This window comes from Rousettus aegyptiacus, unplaced genomic scaffold (assembly GCF_014176215.1).
Source record: "Rousettus aegyptiacus isolate mRouAeg1 unplaced genomic scaffold, mRouAeg1.p scaffold_m13_p_4, whole genome shotgun sequence".
Classification (NCBI taxonomy): domain Eukaryota; kingdom Metazoa; phylum Chordata; class Mammalia; order Chiroptera; family Pteropodidae; genus Rousettus; species Rousettus aegyptiacus.
Genome location: NW_023416307.1, coordinates 54,504,407 through 54,517,282, shown reverse-complemented (window position 1 = coordinate 54,517,282; position 12,876 = coordinate 54,504,407). Strand labels below are relative to the sequence as shown.

The window sequence follows — 12,876 nt, the reverse complement described above, 5'->3', positions numbered from 1 at the left end:
AATTGGAATGAAGACTTGGGCCAAAATTTAAACAAACGATTAGACCTGAGATTGGAACACACATTGATATGAGTTAAATATGAGTTCACGTATATTGTGAACATCAAAATTCAGCAACATCAAGAATGTTGAGAATCACCTGAAGACTACCTGGATAGAAATCCTATAACTAAAGATTTACAGAAGGAGGGGCAGAGACACAAACAGGCTTGCCCTTTACCCACATCTGGAGGTGGAAAATAAGGAGGGATTGAAACAAAAAGAATAAAATACTTAGGAATAAGTTTAATGAAACATGTGAAGGACCTATATAATGAAAACTACAAGACTCTATTAAAAGAAATAAAAGATACAAAGAAACGGAAAGATATTCCATATTCTTGGATTGGAAGAATCAACATAGTTAAAATGACTATATTACCTAAAGCATTATACAGATTTAATGTGATCCCCATCAAAATCCCATAGGCTCTTTTGAAAGAAATAGAACAAAAAATCATCAGATTGGTAGGGAAGCACAAAAGACCCCGAATTGCCAAAGCTATCCTGAGAAAAAAGAATGAAGCTGGAGGCATCACTCTGCCCAACTTCAAATTATATTATAAAGCAACAGTAATCAAAACAGCATGGTTTGGCAGCAAAACAGAAACATGGACCAGTGGAACAGACTTGAGACTCCAGAAGTAAAACCGTATTTATATGGGCAAATAATTTTCAACAAAGAAGCCAAAAACATACAGTGGAGAAAGGAAAGCCTCTTCAATAAATGGTGCTGGGAAAACTGGAAAGCCACCTGCAAAAGGATGAAACAAGACTGTTGTCTATCACCACACACCAAATTTAACTCAAAATTGATTAAGGACCTGACTATAACACCTGAAACAATAAAATGCATAGAAGAAAACATAGGAAAAAAACTCATGGACTTAAAGACGATTTTATGAATTTGACCTCAAAAGCAAGGGAAATAAAAGCTAAAATAAATGAATGGGACGACATCAAACTAAAAAACTTCTGGTCAGCCAAAGAAATCGTCAACAAGGTAAAGAGACAACTATCTGAATGGGAAAATATATTTGTAAGCAATCTCTCCAATAAGGGCTTAATATCCAAAATATACAAAAAACTCATACAACTCAATAACAACAAAAAAGCAAATGATCCAATCAAAAAATGGGCAGAAGACCTTGAACAGACACTTCTCCCTAAAGGACATACAAATGGCCAACAAATATTCGAAAAGATGCTCAACATTGCTAGCTATTAGGGAAATGCAAATCAAAACCACAATGAGATACCACCATCTCGCCCCTGTTAGAATGGCTATAATCAACAGGACAAGTAATAACAAAGGCTGGAAAGGATACAGAGAAAAAGGAACCTCATATACTGCTGGTGGGACTGCAAATTGGTACAGCCACCATGGAAAACAGTATGGAGCTTCCTCAAAAAACTAAGAATTGATCTACCATATGATCCAGCAATCCCTCTACTAAGTATTTATCCCAAAGACTTGAAAACCCATACCCGAAAAGATATTTGAACACCAATGTTCATAGCAGCATTATTCGCAGTGGCCAGGACATGGAAGCAACCTAAGTGTCCTATGATAGATGACTGGCTAAAGAAGCTGTGGTACATATATACAATGGAATGTTGCTCAGCCATAAGAGAGATGAAGTGTTGCCATTTGCGACAACATGGATGGACCTCCAGATGATTGGTTGAAAAAGTTGAAAATCACATGATATCAGTTATATGTGGGATATAAACCTAAAAGCAACAAATGAACAGGATAAACAGAGAATCATGGACATGTACTATAGACTAGTAGTTAACAGAAAGTAGGGAGTTGGGGAGGAGGGGGAAGGTGGATGGGGTAAAAGGAGTCTAATATTGGGGGGTAGGAGGAGGGTGAAGTGGGTAAAGGGGATCAAACATATGGTAGCTGAAGGAAACTGGACTTTGTGTGGTAAACACACAATAGAATATACAGGTATCTAATTATAATGTACACCTGAAAATTATATAATTGTATTAACTAATGTTACCCCAATAGACTTAATGTTAAAAAATGAGGAGGCATTTCTTGGCAGTGGAGGACCTCCCTGAAGAGCAAGAGGTCCTAGCCCCACACCAGGCTCCCCAGCCCAGAGTTCCAGTACTAGGAAGAGAAGTTCCCACAGCTGGCTGTGAAAACTAGCAAGGATTGCATCCAAAAGGGACAAGGCTGCTGGAGACTGTGGAGAACCTCTTAAGATGCTCACATATAGACTCACCTGGTCAAAAACTCACAAGTTCTATGCTCCAGTGCAGAGACAGCAGCTGGAAAAGAACCAGGGGCACAGGAGAGGAACTAAATTGATTAACTTCAAGGTGAGGGCTGGAGGAACATGGGTTGGAACAGCTCTCTTTAGGGACAGCAGCACTACCAGGTGCCATTGTTCCTATATGGAGCTCCCCTCCCACCCAGCTAGCTGGCGCAGGAGGGCACCGTATCTGAGCTTTCCATTAACTTGATTAACATTGTTCATCCCACCCTGGTGATTCCCTGAGACCTCACCTCACCCAACTCACCTGCCTGATACAGGCCTATTCCAGTGGTTCCTCCACACAAGGTATACCTCCAATCATGCTGTAAACTTTTCCAAAATCTAAAAAAAAAACAAGCAGCAGCTGACCTCAGCATGCCTTGTAGCTCTTGCTAAGTGGCCCCCAGCCTGGCATAAGTGGTGGCCACTCTGGGGCAGGAACTTCATCTAAGCAGCTATAAGCCCAGCACAAATGGTAGCTGGCCTCACTTTACATCATGTTGCCCAATAAAGAGGCTGAAACCTGGCTCAAGTGGCAGCTAGCTTCAGTTTGCAGCATAGCCTCTCCCAAGCACTGCCAATCCCCACAAGCAGCAAATAACCACAGATCATTTTATAGCTCCTTCCAAGAGACCCCAAGCCCAGCACAAGTGATGGCTGACACTGGCCTGCACCAAAGCACTTCCCAAGAGGATCCAGAACCAAAATACCTGTTGATTGGCTTCAGGCCTCACAAGAGCATCACACAATCGGTTCTACAAATGATACACCTGAAAGGCAGTCTAGGCTGGTACCAGAGCCCTGCTAAAGCTACTCCTGCTCCATGGGGGCTGCCCCTGCACGAAAGCTCATCCTCTGTAGTCATGGCCAGCCCTTATGATAGTCAGCCGCAAGGCCAACCCCACTTACTGATGTGCCAATAAAAATCAAGGCTCAACTACAACAGGAGGACACACATAACCCACACAGTGGACTACCCTAGAGCACCCAGCTCAGGTGACTAGAGAGATGGCACCACTGGGACCCACAGGACACTTACTCCATAAGGCCACTCTGTCAAGATATGGAGACGTAGCAGGTCTACATAATACATAGATACAAACATGGTGTGTATCAGCCAAAATGAAGAGACAAAGAAACTTGTCACGGATGAAAGACAAAACTCCAGAAAAAAAACTACATGAAACGGAAACAAACAATCTACCAGGTACAGAGTTCAAATCACTGGTTATAAAGATGCTCAATGAAATTAGGGGAAAAATGGATTAATTCAGTGAGAATTTTAACAAAAAGATAGAAAACATAAAAAAGAAGAGAGAAAAATTTTAAAAAACAGTCAGAAATGGAGAATACAATTAATTGAAATGAAGAATACATTAGAGGGAATGGACAGCAGATTAGATGAAGCCAAGGCTCAAATAAGTGATTTAGAAGACAAGGTAGAGGAAAACATCTAATTAGAATAGCAAAAAGAAAAAAAGAATTTAAAAAAAAAGATAGTTTAGGGGACCTCTGGAACAACATCGGTGTTACAGCATTCACATCAAAGGGGTACCAGAAGAAGAAGATAGAGAGCAAGGGATTGAAAGCCTATTTGAAGAAGTAATGACTGAAAACTCCCTTAAGCTAGCAAAGGAAAAAGATATACGAGTCCAGGCAGCACAGAGAGTCTCAAACAAGATGAATCCAAAGAGGCCCACACCATGACATATCATAATTAAAATGCCAAAGCTTAAAGAAAAGAGAGAACATTAAAAGCAGTGCAGGAAAAGCAGTTATTTACCCGTAAGGAAGCTCCCATAAGACTGTCAGTTGATTGCTCAAGAGAAATTTTACCAACTAGAAGGCATAGCATGAAATATACAACATGATGCGAAGCAAGGACCTATAACCAGGATTACTCTACCCAGCAAGGCTATAATTTAGAATTGAAGAAGAGATAAAGAGCTTCCCAGACAAGAAAAAGCTAAAGGAGTTCATCGCCACCAAACAAATATTATAGAAAATATTAAAGGGGCTTCTTTAAGGAAAAAAAAGACAAAAAAATATAAATATGAAATATAGGAAAGAAAAAGTTCTCACTGACAAAAGCAAACAGTGAAAGCAATGGATCAACCAACTATATAGCTAATACAAAGGTTAACGAACAAAAGTAGAAACTTTATGTAATTACAATAATAAATCAATACACACAAACATGCACAAAAGTAGTAAAAAAATAATGACAAAAACATAAACATGGAGAGAATGAGAAAAAATTGTAGCAATTTTGGAATGTGTTAGAACATAAGCAACCATCAATTTAAAATGTACTGTCATAAACATAGTTTGGTATATATAAAGCACAGGGTAATCACAAACCAAAAATATGCAGCATGCAAGAAATAAAGAGAAAGAAATCCAAATATAACACTATAGAAAGTCATCAACATACAAAAGAGAGCAAGAAAATAAAAACTAAACATTATAAAAATAATTAATAAGATGGCAATAACTATACACCTATCAATAATTACTTTAAATATAAACGAATTAAATGCTCTACTCAAAAGAAATAGTGTGGCTGAATGGGTTAAAAAACAAGATCTGTACATAGGCTGCCCACAAGATTGAAAGGCACATGTAAACTGAAAGAAAAGGAATGGAAAAAAAATATTTCATGCAAATGGAAATGAAAGAAAAAAAAAGCTAGAGTAGCTATATTTATATCAGACAAACCAGATTTTAAACTAAAGCCTGGAACAAGAGACAAAGAAGGTCATTTCATACTGATAAAGGGATCAATCCAACAATAGGATATAGTAACTTGTAAATATCTACATATCCAACATAGAAACACCAAAATATATAAAGCCAATACTGATGGACATAAAAAGAGAGACAACAGTATGACAGTAATAGTAGGGGAATTTAACACCTCATCGATATCAATGGATAGATTATCCAGACATAAAATCAATAAGGAAACAGTGGTCTTATGACACATTAGACCAGATAGATTTAATTGATATATTAAAGCATTTCCCCCAAAGGCAGCAGAATATATATTCTTTTCAAGTGCACATGGAACTATTTCCAGTATAGACCAAATGTAATATGTCTCAATAAATTTAAGAAAATTGAAATCATATTAAGCATCATTTCTAATCACAATGGTATGAAACTAGCAATCAATTACAAGAAGAAAGCTGAAAAACATACAAACACATGGAGGCTACATGATATGCTACTAAACAATAAATGGGCTAATATGACACCAAGGAAGAAATCAAAAGATACCTTGAGATAAATGAAAATGAAAACACATGACAAAACCTATGAGACACATCCAAAGCAGTTCTAAGACGGAAATTCATAGCAATACAGATCTACCATAAGAAAAAAGAAAAATTTCAAATAAACAATCTAACCTTACACCTAAAGCAACTAGAAAAAGAAAAAAAGCCCAAAGTGAGTAGAAGGAATGAAATAATAAAGATCGGAGTGGACATAAATGAGATAGAGCCTAAATAAAACAAAAGAAAAGATTAATGAAACCAAGAGCTACTTCTTAGAAAAGATAAACAAATTTGATAAAACTTTAGTCACAGTAATCAAGAAAAAAAAGAGAGGACCCAAATAATTAAATCAGAAATGAAAGAGAAATGACAACCAACAGCACAGAAAAACAAAGGATTATAAGAAAATACTACAATTATATGCCAACAAATTGAACAGCCTGAAAGAAATGGGTAAATTCCCAGAAATATACAATCTTCCAAACTGAGTATGGAAGAAACAAAATATATGAACAGACCAATAAATACTAATGAAATTGAACCAGTAATCAAAAAACTCCAAACAAGAAAAAAGTCCTAGAAAAGATAGCTTCACAGGTAAATACTACCAAACAGCCAAAGAATAATTAATTCCTACCCTATTAAAAAAGTTGAAGAGAAGAAAAGACTCCCAACCTAATTTTATGAAGGCAGCATTACCCTGATACCAAAACTGGACAAAATAATAATAATAATAAATAAAAAATTAAAGCTAGTATCCCTGATGAAAATAGAGGCAAAAAGTCTTCAACAAAATAGCAGCAAACTGAATTCAGCAATACCTTAAAAAGATCATAAACTATGATCAAGTGGGACTTATTTCCAGGATGCAAGGTTGCTTTGATATCTGCATATTAATTAATGTGATACTTCACATAAACAAAATGAAGGATAAAAATCATATGATCATATCAGTAGATGTACAAAAAGCATTGGAAAAAACCAACACATATTTATGATGAAACTCTCAGCAAAGAAGGAACATACCTCGACATAATCAAGGCCATATATGAGAGACCCACAGCTAACATCATACTTAACAGTGAAGAGCTGAAAGCTTTTTCATTAGGATCAAGAACAAGACAAGTATGTCCACCTTGACCACTTTTATTCAACATAATATTGGAAGTCCTAGCCATAACAATCAGACAAGAAAAATAAATAAAAGTCATCTAAATTGGAAAAGGAAGAAACGAAACTGTCATTATTTGCAGATAACATGATGCTATGTATGGAGAACCTTAAAGAGTCCACCAAAAATTGTTAGAATAAATAAATTCGGTTAAGTACTAGGATGCACAATTAATATTCAGAAATAGCTTGCATTTTTATACATTGATAACAAACTATCAGAAATAAAATTAAGAAAACAATCCCATTTACAATTATAGAAAATACCTAGGAATAAATTTAACCAAAGAGGTAAAAAACCCGTACTCAAAAAAAAAAAAAAAAAACTATAGACATTGAAGAAACTGAAGAAAATACAAATAAATAGAAGGGTGTACAGTGCTCATGGATAGAAAGAATTAACTTAGTTAAAATGTCCGTACTATCCAAAGCAATCTGTATATCCAATGCAATTCCTATGTAAATACCAATGGCATATTTTACAAAATTTGAACAAATAATCTTAAAATTTATATGGAACCACAAAAGATCCCAAATAGCCAAAGCAATGTTGAGAATGATAAAGGTATCTTGCTACCTGATATGAAACTATACTACAAGGCGATAATAATCAAACAGCATGATACTGAAATAAAAACAGACATAGATCAATGGAGCACAATAGAGAGCCCAGAAATAAACCCATATCTGTATGAGCAATTACTCTATGACGAAGGAGGCAAGAACATATAATGGAGTAAAGACAGTCTCTTCAATAAATAATGCTGGGAAAACTGGATGCATGCAAAAAATAAATAAATAAATAAATGAAACTAGACACCATATACAAAAGTAAACTTGAAACAGGTTAAAAGTCAAATTTAAGACCCGAAACCATCAAACACCAAGAAGAAAACAGACAGTAAACTCTTCGATATCCCTCTTAGCAATATTTTTTGGATATGTCTCCCCAATCAAGGTAACAAAAGACAAAAAAAAACAAAACAAATGAGGCTACATAAAACAAAAAGGTCTTGTACAGTGAAGAAAACCATCAACAAAATGTAAAGACAACCTATTGAATGGAAGAAGATATTCACCAATGATACATCTGATAAGAGGTTAACATCCAAAATATATAAAGAACTCATATAACTTAACACCAAAAACACAATCCAATTAAAAATTGGATAGAGGACCTGAATTTTTCCAAAGAGAACATAAAGATGGCCAATAGACATGAAAAGAAGCCCAATATCACATCACTAATGATTAATTAGTGAAATGCAAAATAAAACTACAATGAGATATCAACTCACACCTGTCAGAATGGTTATCATCAATCAACAAAGAACAACCATTGGCGAGGATGTATATAAAAAGGAACTCCCATGCACTTAGTGGGATTGCAAATTAGTGAAGCTACTATGGAAAACGGTATGGAAGTTCATCAAAAATTTAAAAATAGAACTACTTTATGACTCAGCAATACCACTTCTGGGTATTTATCTGAAGAAACCCAAACACTAATTCAGAAAAATATATGCACCCTATATTCACTGTATTGCTATTTATAATAGCCAAGATATGGAAGCAACTGAAGTGTTCATCAAATGACTGGGTAAAGATGTGGATGTCTACAATGGAATATTGCTTGGCCATAAAAAAGAATGCAGTCTTGCCATTTTTGACAACATGGATAAATATAGAGGGTATTATGCTATGTGAAAAAAGTCAGAGAGAGACAAATACCAGATTCACTTACATGTGGAATCTAAAAAATAAAAATGAACAAATGAAACAGAAACCAACTTATAGTTACAGATGGGAGGGGAGGGGTTGGGGAGATGAGTGAAAAAAGTGAAAGGAATTAAGAAGAACAAATTGCCAGTTATCCAAATAGTCACAGGGATGTAAAGTACAGCATAGAGAATATAGTCAATAGCATTGTAATAACTATGTATGGTGTTGGATGGGTACTAGACTTATCAAGTGATGACTCCATGAGGTATATCACTCCATGAGGTATATAAATGTCTAATCACTATGCTGTATACCTGAAACTAATATAATATTTTATGTCAACTGTAATTAAAAAATAAAACAAATAACTAAAAGAATGTAATTATGCTATATTGTATGGAAGCCACACACACAATAAAAGGCAAATGGCAACAATATCTCTCAAAGTCTTTTTCATAGGCATTTTTCTTGGGTAAGTGCTAACATCTCCAAATATCTATGATAGGATCAAATATGTGTCTCTTACTGGAGAATTATGGCAGTAGAATGTAATATGCGTTCTATGGTGATAAACGGCTATAACTGTGTGAATTACTGACAAATGTTTTAAATTACTATGGCTTGAATTCATAGTTGGGGAAGCTACAGCAGGAAAAGCATCTCGCAGCCTTGCACAACACATTCCTGGACCAGGTGGTATAGAAGGGGTGAAAGGCGCTGCTGGAGGGGTGATGGGAGAGCTGACTCGAGCACGGATCGCACTCGATGAGAGAGGACAGAGGCTAGGAGAGCTGGAAGAGAAAACTGCAGGCATGATGACCAGTGCAGAAGCATTTTCTAAACATGCACATGAGGTAAACTGCCTAAGTAAATATAGACATCATCATACAGTAATAACTTTAAACATTTAGGTTCTGCATAAGAAAGCTTAAACAAAGATTCCAGTGTAAGTAATCCTGTGTGAGAGGCAAAATAACCTGGATCTCATTACAGTATATGTATTACAATTCCTCAGTATTTTGGAAAAAAAATGTTTTTAAAAAATACTATAATGTCTTGATACTTCTTTATTTTAGGGGATAATTTTTTAAAATTATCCATTACTTATACTTTGTGCATCATCTGCTAAAATGATGCTTAGGTAGGTTACATGATCCCTCAAGGCGTGAGGGGCAGGAGAGGCTGGAATCCACACACTCCTTTTTGTCTCAGTCATTAAAAATCATTTCCTACCAGCTGAGTCCTTATAGCTTGATTTGTTTTTTAAAAAACTTTTTTTATGCACTTTATTTTATAAAAGAAGTTTTATAATTTTGAGATTTACTTAGATATTCATGATTAACTCAATATGTGCTTGCTTTGATTAGCATTTTAAAGGTTTTTTTTTTTTTAACATCTTACGGTGACTATTTTTTCTTTGCAGTTAATGCTGAAATATAAGGATAAGAAATGGTACCAATTCTGAACTTCTAAAGAAGCTGTGACTGCTTTGAGAAACCATTATTCAGGGAAACCAAATTTTTTCCCAGCATCACTATTCAACTGCTAGAAGCCAGTTTCTTCTACAAAACGTTCCATTACAGTCCATCTGAAGTTATCATAAGAGAGACTTATCAGAGACACTACAACTGAAAGGCTGGAACCCTGGTTAAAATCCCAAGGTATGACTGAATTTGCCTCTTCCCACCTGGAATGGAGCTATCATCTTGGCATGTCATTTGCTAAGGATTTACATTTAGGAACTACAGGGAGTCCTGATTTGAAAAACTCCTGTACAAACAAAAGCATTAATGCACTTAATGAAAAAAAAAATCTTTGCATGATAAATTAACATCTTAAGAGGAAAAGCAAAAAGCATGTTGTGACAAAAGAAAAAAGTTTAATGGTAAACTATTTTTATAAATTGGGCCACATCTGACAATTTAAAAAAATCTGCATTAGAAGTTATCAGTGCATTTCAAGTATATTTGCCATACCCAACTGAAAAGAAAAAGAAAACAAAACCAAAGCTTTTGTCCCATTATATACCTTTCATTATACTAAAACATTATTGAATTCTTATGGCAAGAGTCCGATTAACGTTCCTCTCTCTCCATAATATTTTAGATCATTCACAGTTTTCAGTCATAATCAAGTATTGCCAGTATAGAAAATTATTCCTAACACAATTATTTCCATTTCTATCACATTCAGAACAAGTTGCTATTTTTAGTCGCAAACCATGCAGTGTTGAGTCACCTCAAAGCATTTTTTCAGCCTGGCTTGTTCTCTGTAGGGATGTTGACGATGGGTTTGGGAAACTAGACCACAGGAACAATGCAGTTAGCTTTGAGAACTGATTTCGCACAGTTTGGTTTCAGTTTCTAAAGTGACATATTTTTAATGCTCCATTTGTATCCTTGTCTGCTAATTACACAGTATATTACTGTTCAAACCCAGTGGGGTCTTCAATCCGAAGGTGCTCTTGCAGCCTGACACACACAGACCAAACTGGTCATTCTCTTCAGTATGATTCAGTAAAACCTCAGTTAATGTTTCAGGAAAGGGATTCTGATTTATTACATTTCTGATTAACAAGGGCTTTCATTAGGAATACTTTTAGTTCAATACTTATTTTTGAAAATCTTTATAAAATGTAGTGGTGTTTTTGCTATCTTGGCCTCAGTCACCATTATGGATAACAGAAATATATAGATAATTTAGTGATACAAAATCAATAATTTTTCACTCAGGCTAAATAATATAAACCACAGGATTATGTCAATAAACACCAAACATATATTCCTGATTAAAAACCTCTTTTTAAAATGGAATAAAGAATATTCTTAACATGATAAAATGGTATCTATCATAACTCAACAGAAAACTGCTCAATCCAAAACAAAACAAAGACTCCTGCTGTCATTATTTAACATGAGTCTGGAAGGCAAAAGTCATAGAAATGAATATACGCAGATTCCGGACCTATCATGTTGTTCCTTCAAAAAGAATTTTTTCAAAAAATTAATGGGTTTGGCTTACTAAACTTTGATTAATCAGGATCTTATTATATCCACATTTGTAGGGATTTTTTTTTTTTGAGAATTATCTTAATTCCAGGTTATTTTATTCTAGAAATAGTATTTCCTGGATTTTTTTTTAGATTTTTTTTTTATTTTAATGAATTTGTTTGAAGTGGTACTTCTTTTAAATGTCCTTAGTAATTTTGAGAAGAGCGAAAGTATACCTGGATACCATGTCTCAAAGTCCTTGAATTCTCCTGACTTCTCATAAAAGCTTTTTCATGAATCTCTCCAGACTCGTGTGAACAGCCTTAGTGAACAGTACCTGACTTGGAAATACAAATATGATGCATAAAATTATGTAGTAAAAATATTAAAGAAATTTGAGACCAGGATTTAGAAAACATTGGTAGTCAAATGCAGTCCACTATTTATACCACCATGTTTAGAGACCCAGTTTTCTGATTTTCTGAATGGATACTTTATCATTCCTATATTAAAAAAAAAAAAAAAAAAAAAAAAAAACTTTAAAAAACCTAAAATCGTATTTTAGAAACAATGAAATTTAGTCCAAAGTGGCATGAATATCTCTGAAGTCTCCAATATGATTTGATTTAACTTGTTCTACACCACGGTTCCTAAACAATGTCACTATTAACAGAAAGTTCTTTGTTGTGAGGGACTGTCCTTTGCCCCATAGGATGTTCAGCAGCATACCCAGCATCTGTCCACCAGATGCCAGTAGCAACCCTCAAGTCATGACAATCCAAAATGTCTCCAATCATTGACAAAATTGCTTCCAGTTGAGAGCCACTGCTCTACAACATATAAAGACAGATTAAGTGTGAATATGTAATATATGTCTTGTATAAATTAAGCATCATAACTGCATCATGTTGTGACAAGATAATACCCCAAATTATATGTATGGTTCATATGCAATAAAATACTATTTTGGAGCTTATATGAATCAATAAAAAATGACATTTACCAAATATTTTAAAGCATAGAGAGAAATTGCCAAAAAGGATAATATTGCATTTCACAGTAGAAGTGCTTAAAACTCTGGCTTTAATGACTAGATCAAAAGTTTATAATAAGCACATCAATTGAAAGTAAACAGGTGCTTCTGAAATGCTTGAAAAGAATAGGTTCTTTTTAAATGCATCTTTCAATATTATTTTTATAGACCCTTTCTTAATATAAGGGTAACTACCCCACAAACTCCTGATTAGTGGAAAACAAATAAATGAGGTTTTACTGCATCAAGATTATTTTTATAATTCAAAGAGATAGCAATAACAAGAATCTAATATGGATGTGATTTTTCTCTTTGAACATTTCTGTTCTATTGGAGTCACCAGAGCGTGCATGTGCACGCACACACACATA

The 12,876-nt window shown here is 34.8% G+C and overlaps 1 protein-coding gene across 7 annotated transcripts in view; it reads left to right on the top strand.

The window, feature by feature from the left end:
• STXBP5L (syntaxin binding protein 5 like) overlaps positions 1-11,964 on the top strand; it is a 243,509-nt gene extending 231,545 nt beyond the window's left edge. For all 7 annotated transcript variants that reach the window (XM_036218792.1, XM_036218791.1, XM_036218789.1 and 4 more), the window contains 2 exons: positions 9,116-9,336; positions 9,906-11,964. In XM_036218792.1, coding sequence (XP_036074685.1) covers positions 9,116-9,336; positions 9,906-9,947 — 263 coding nt within the window. In that variant the 3' untranslated portion in view covers positions 9,948-11,964. The remainder of the gene's footprint in view (positions 1-9,115; positions 9,337-9,905) is intronic.
• Positions 11,965-12,876: the final 912 nt, after the last annotated feature.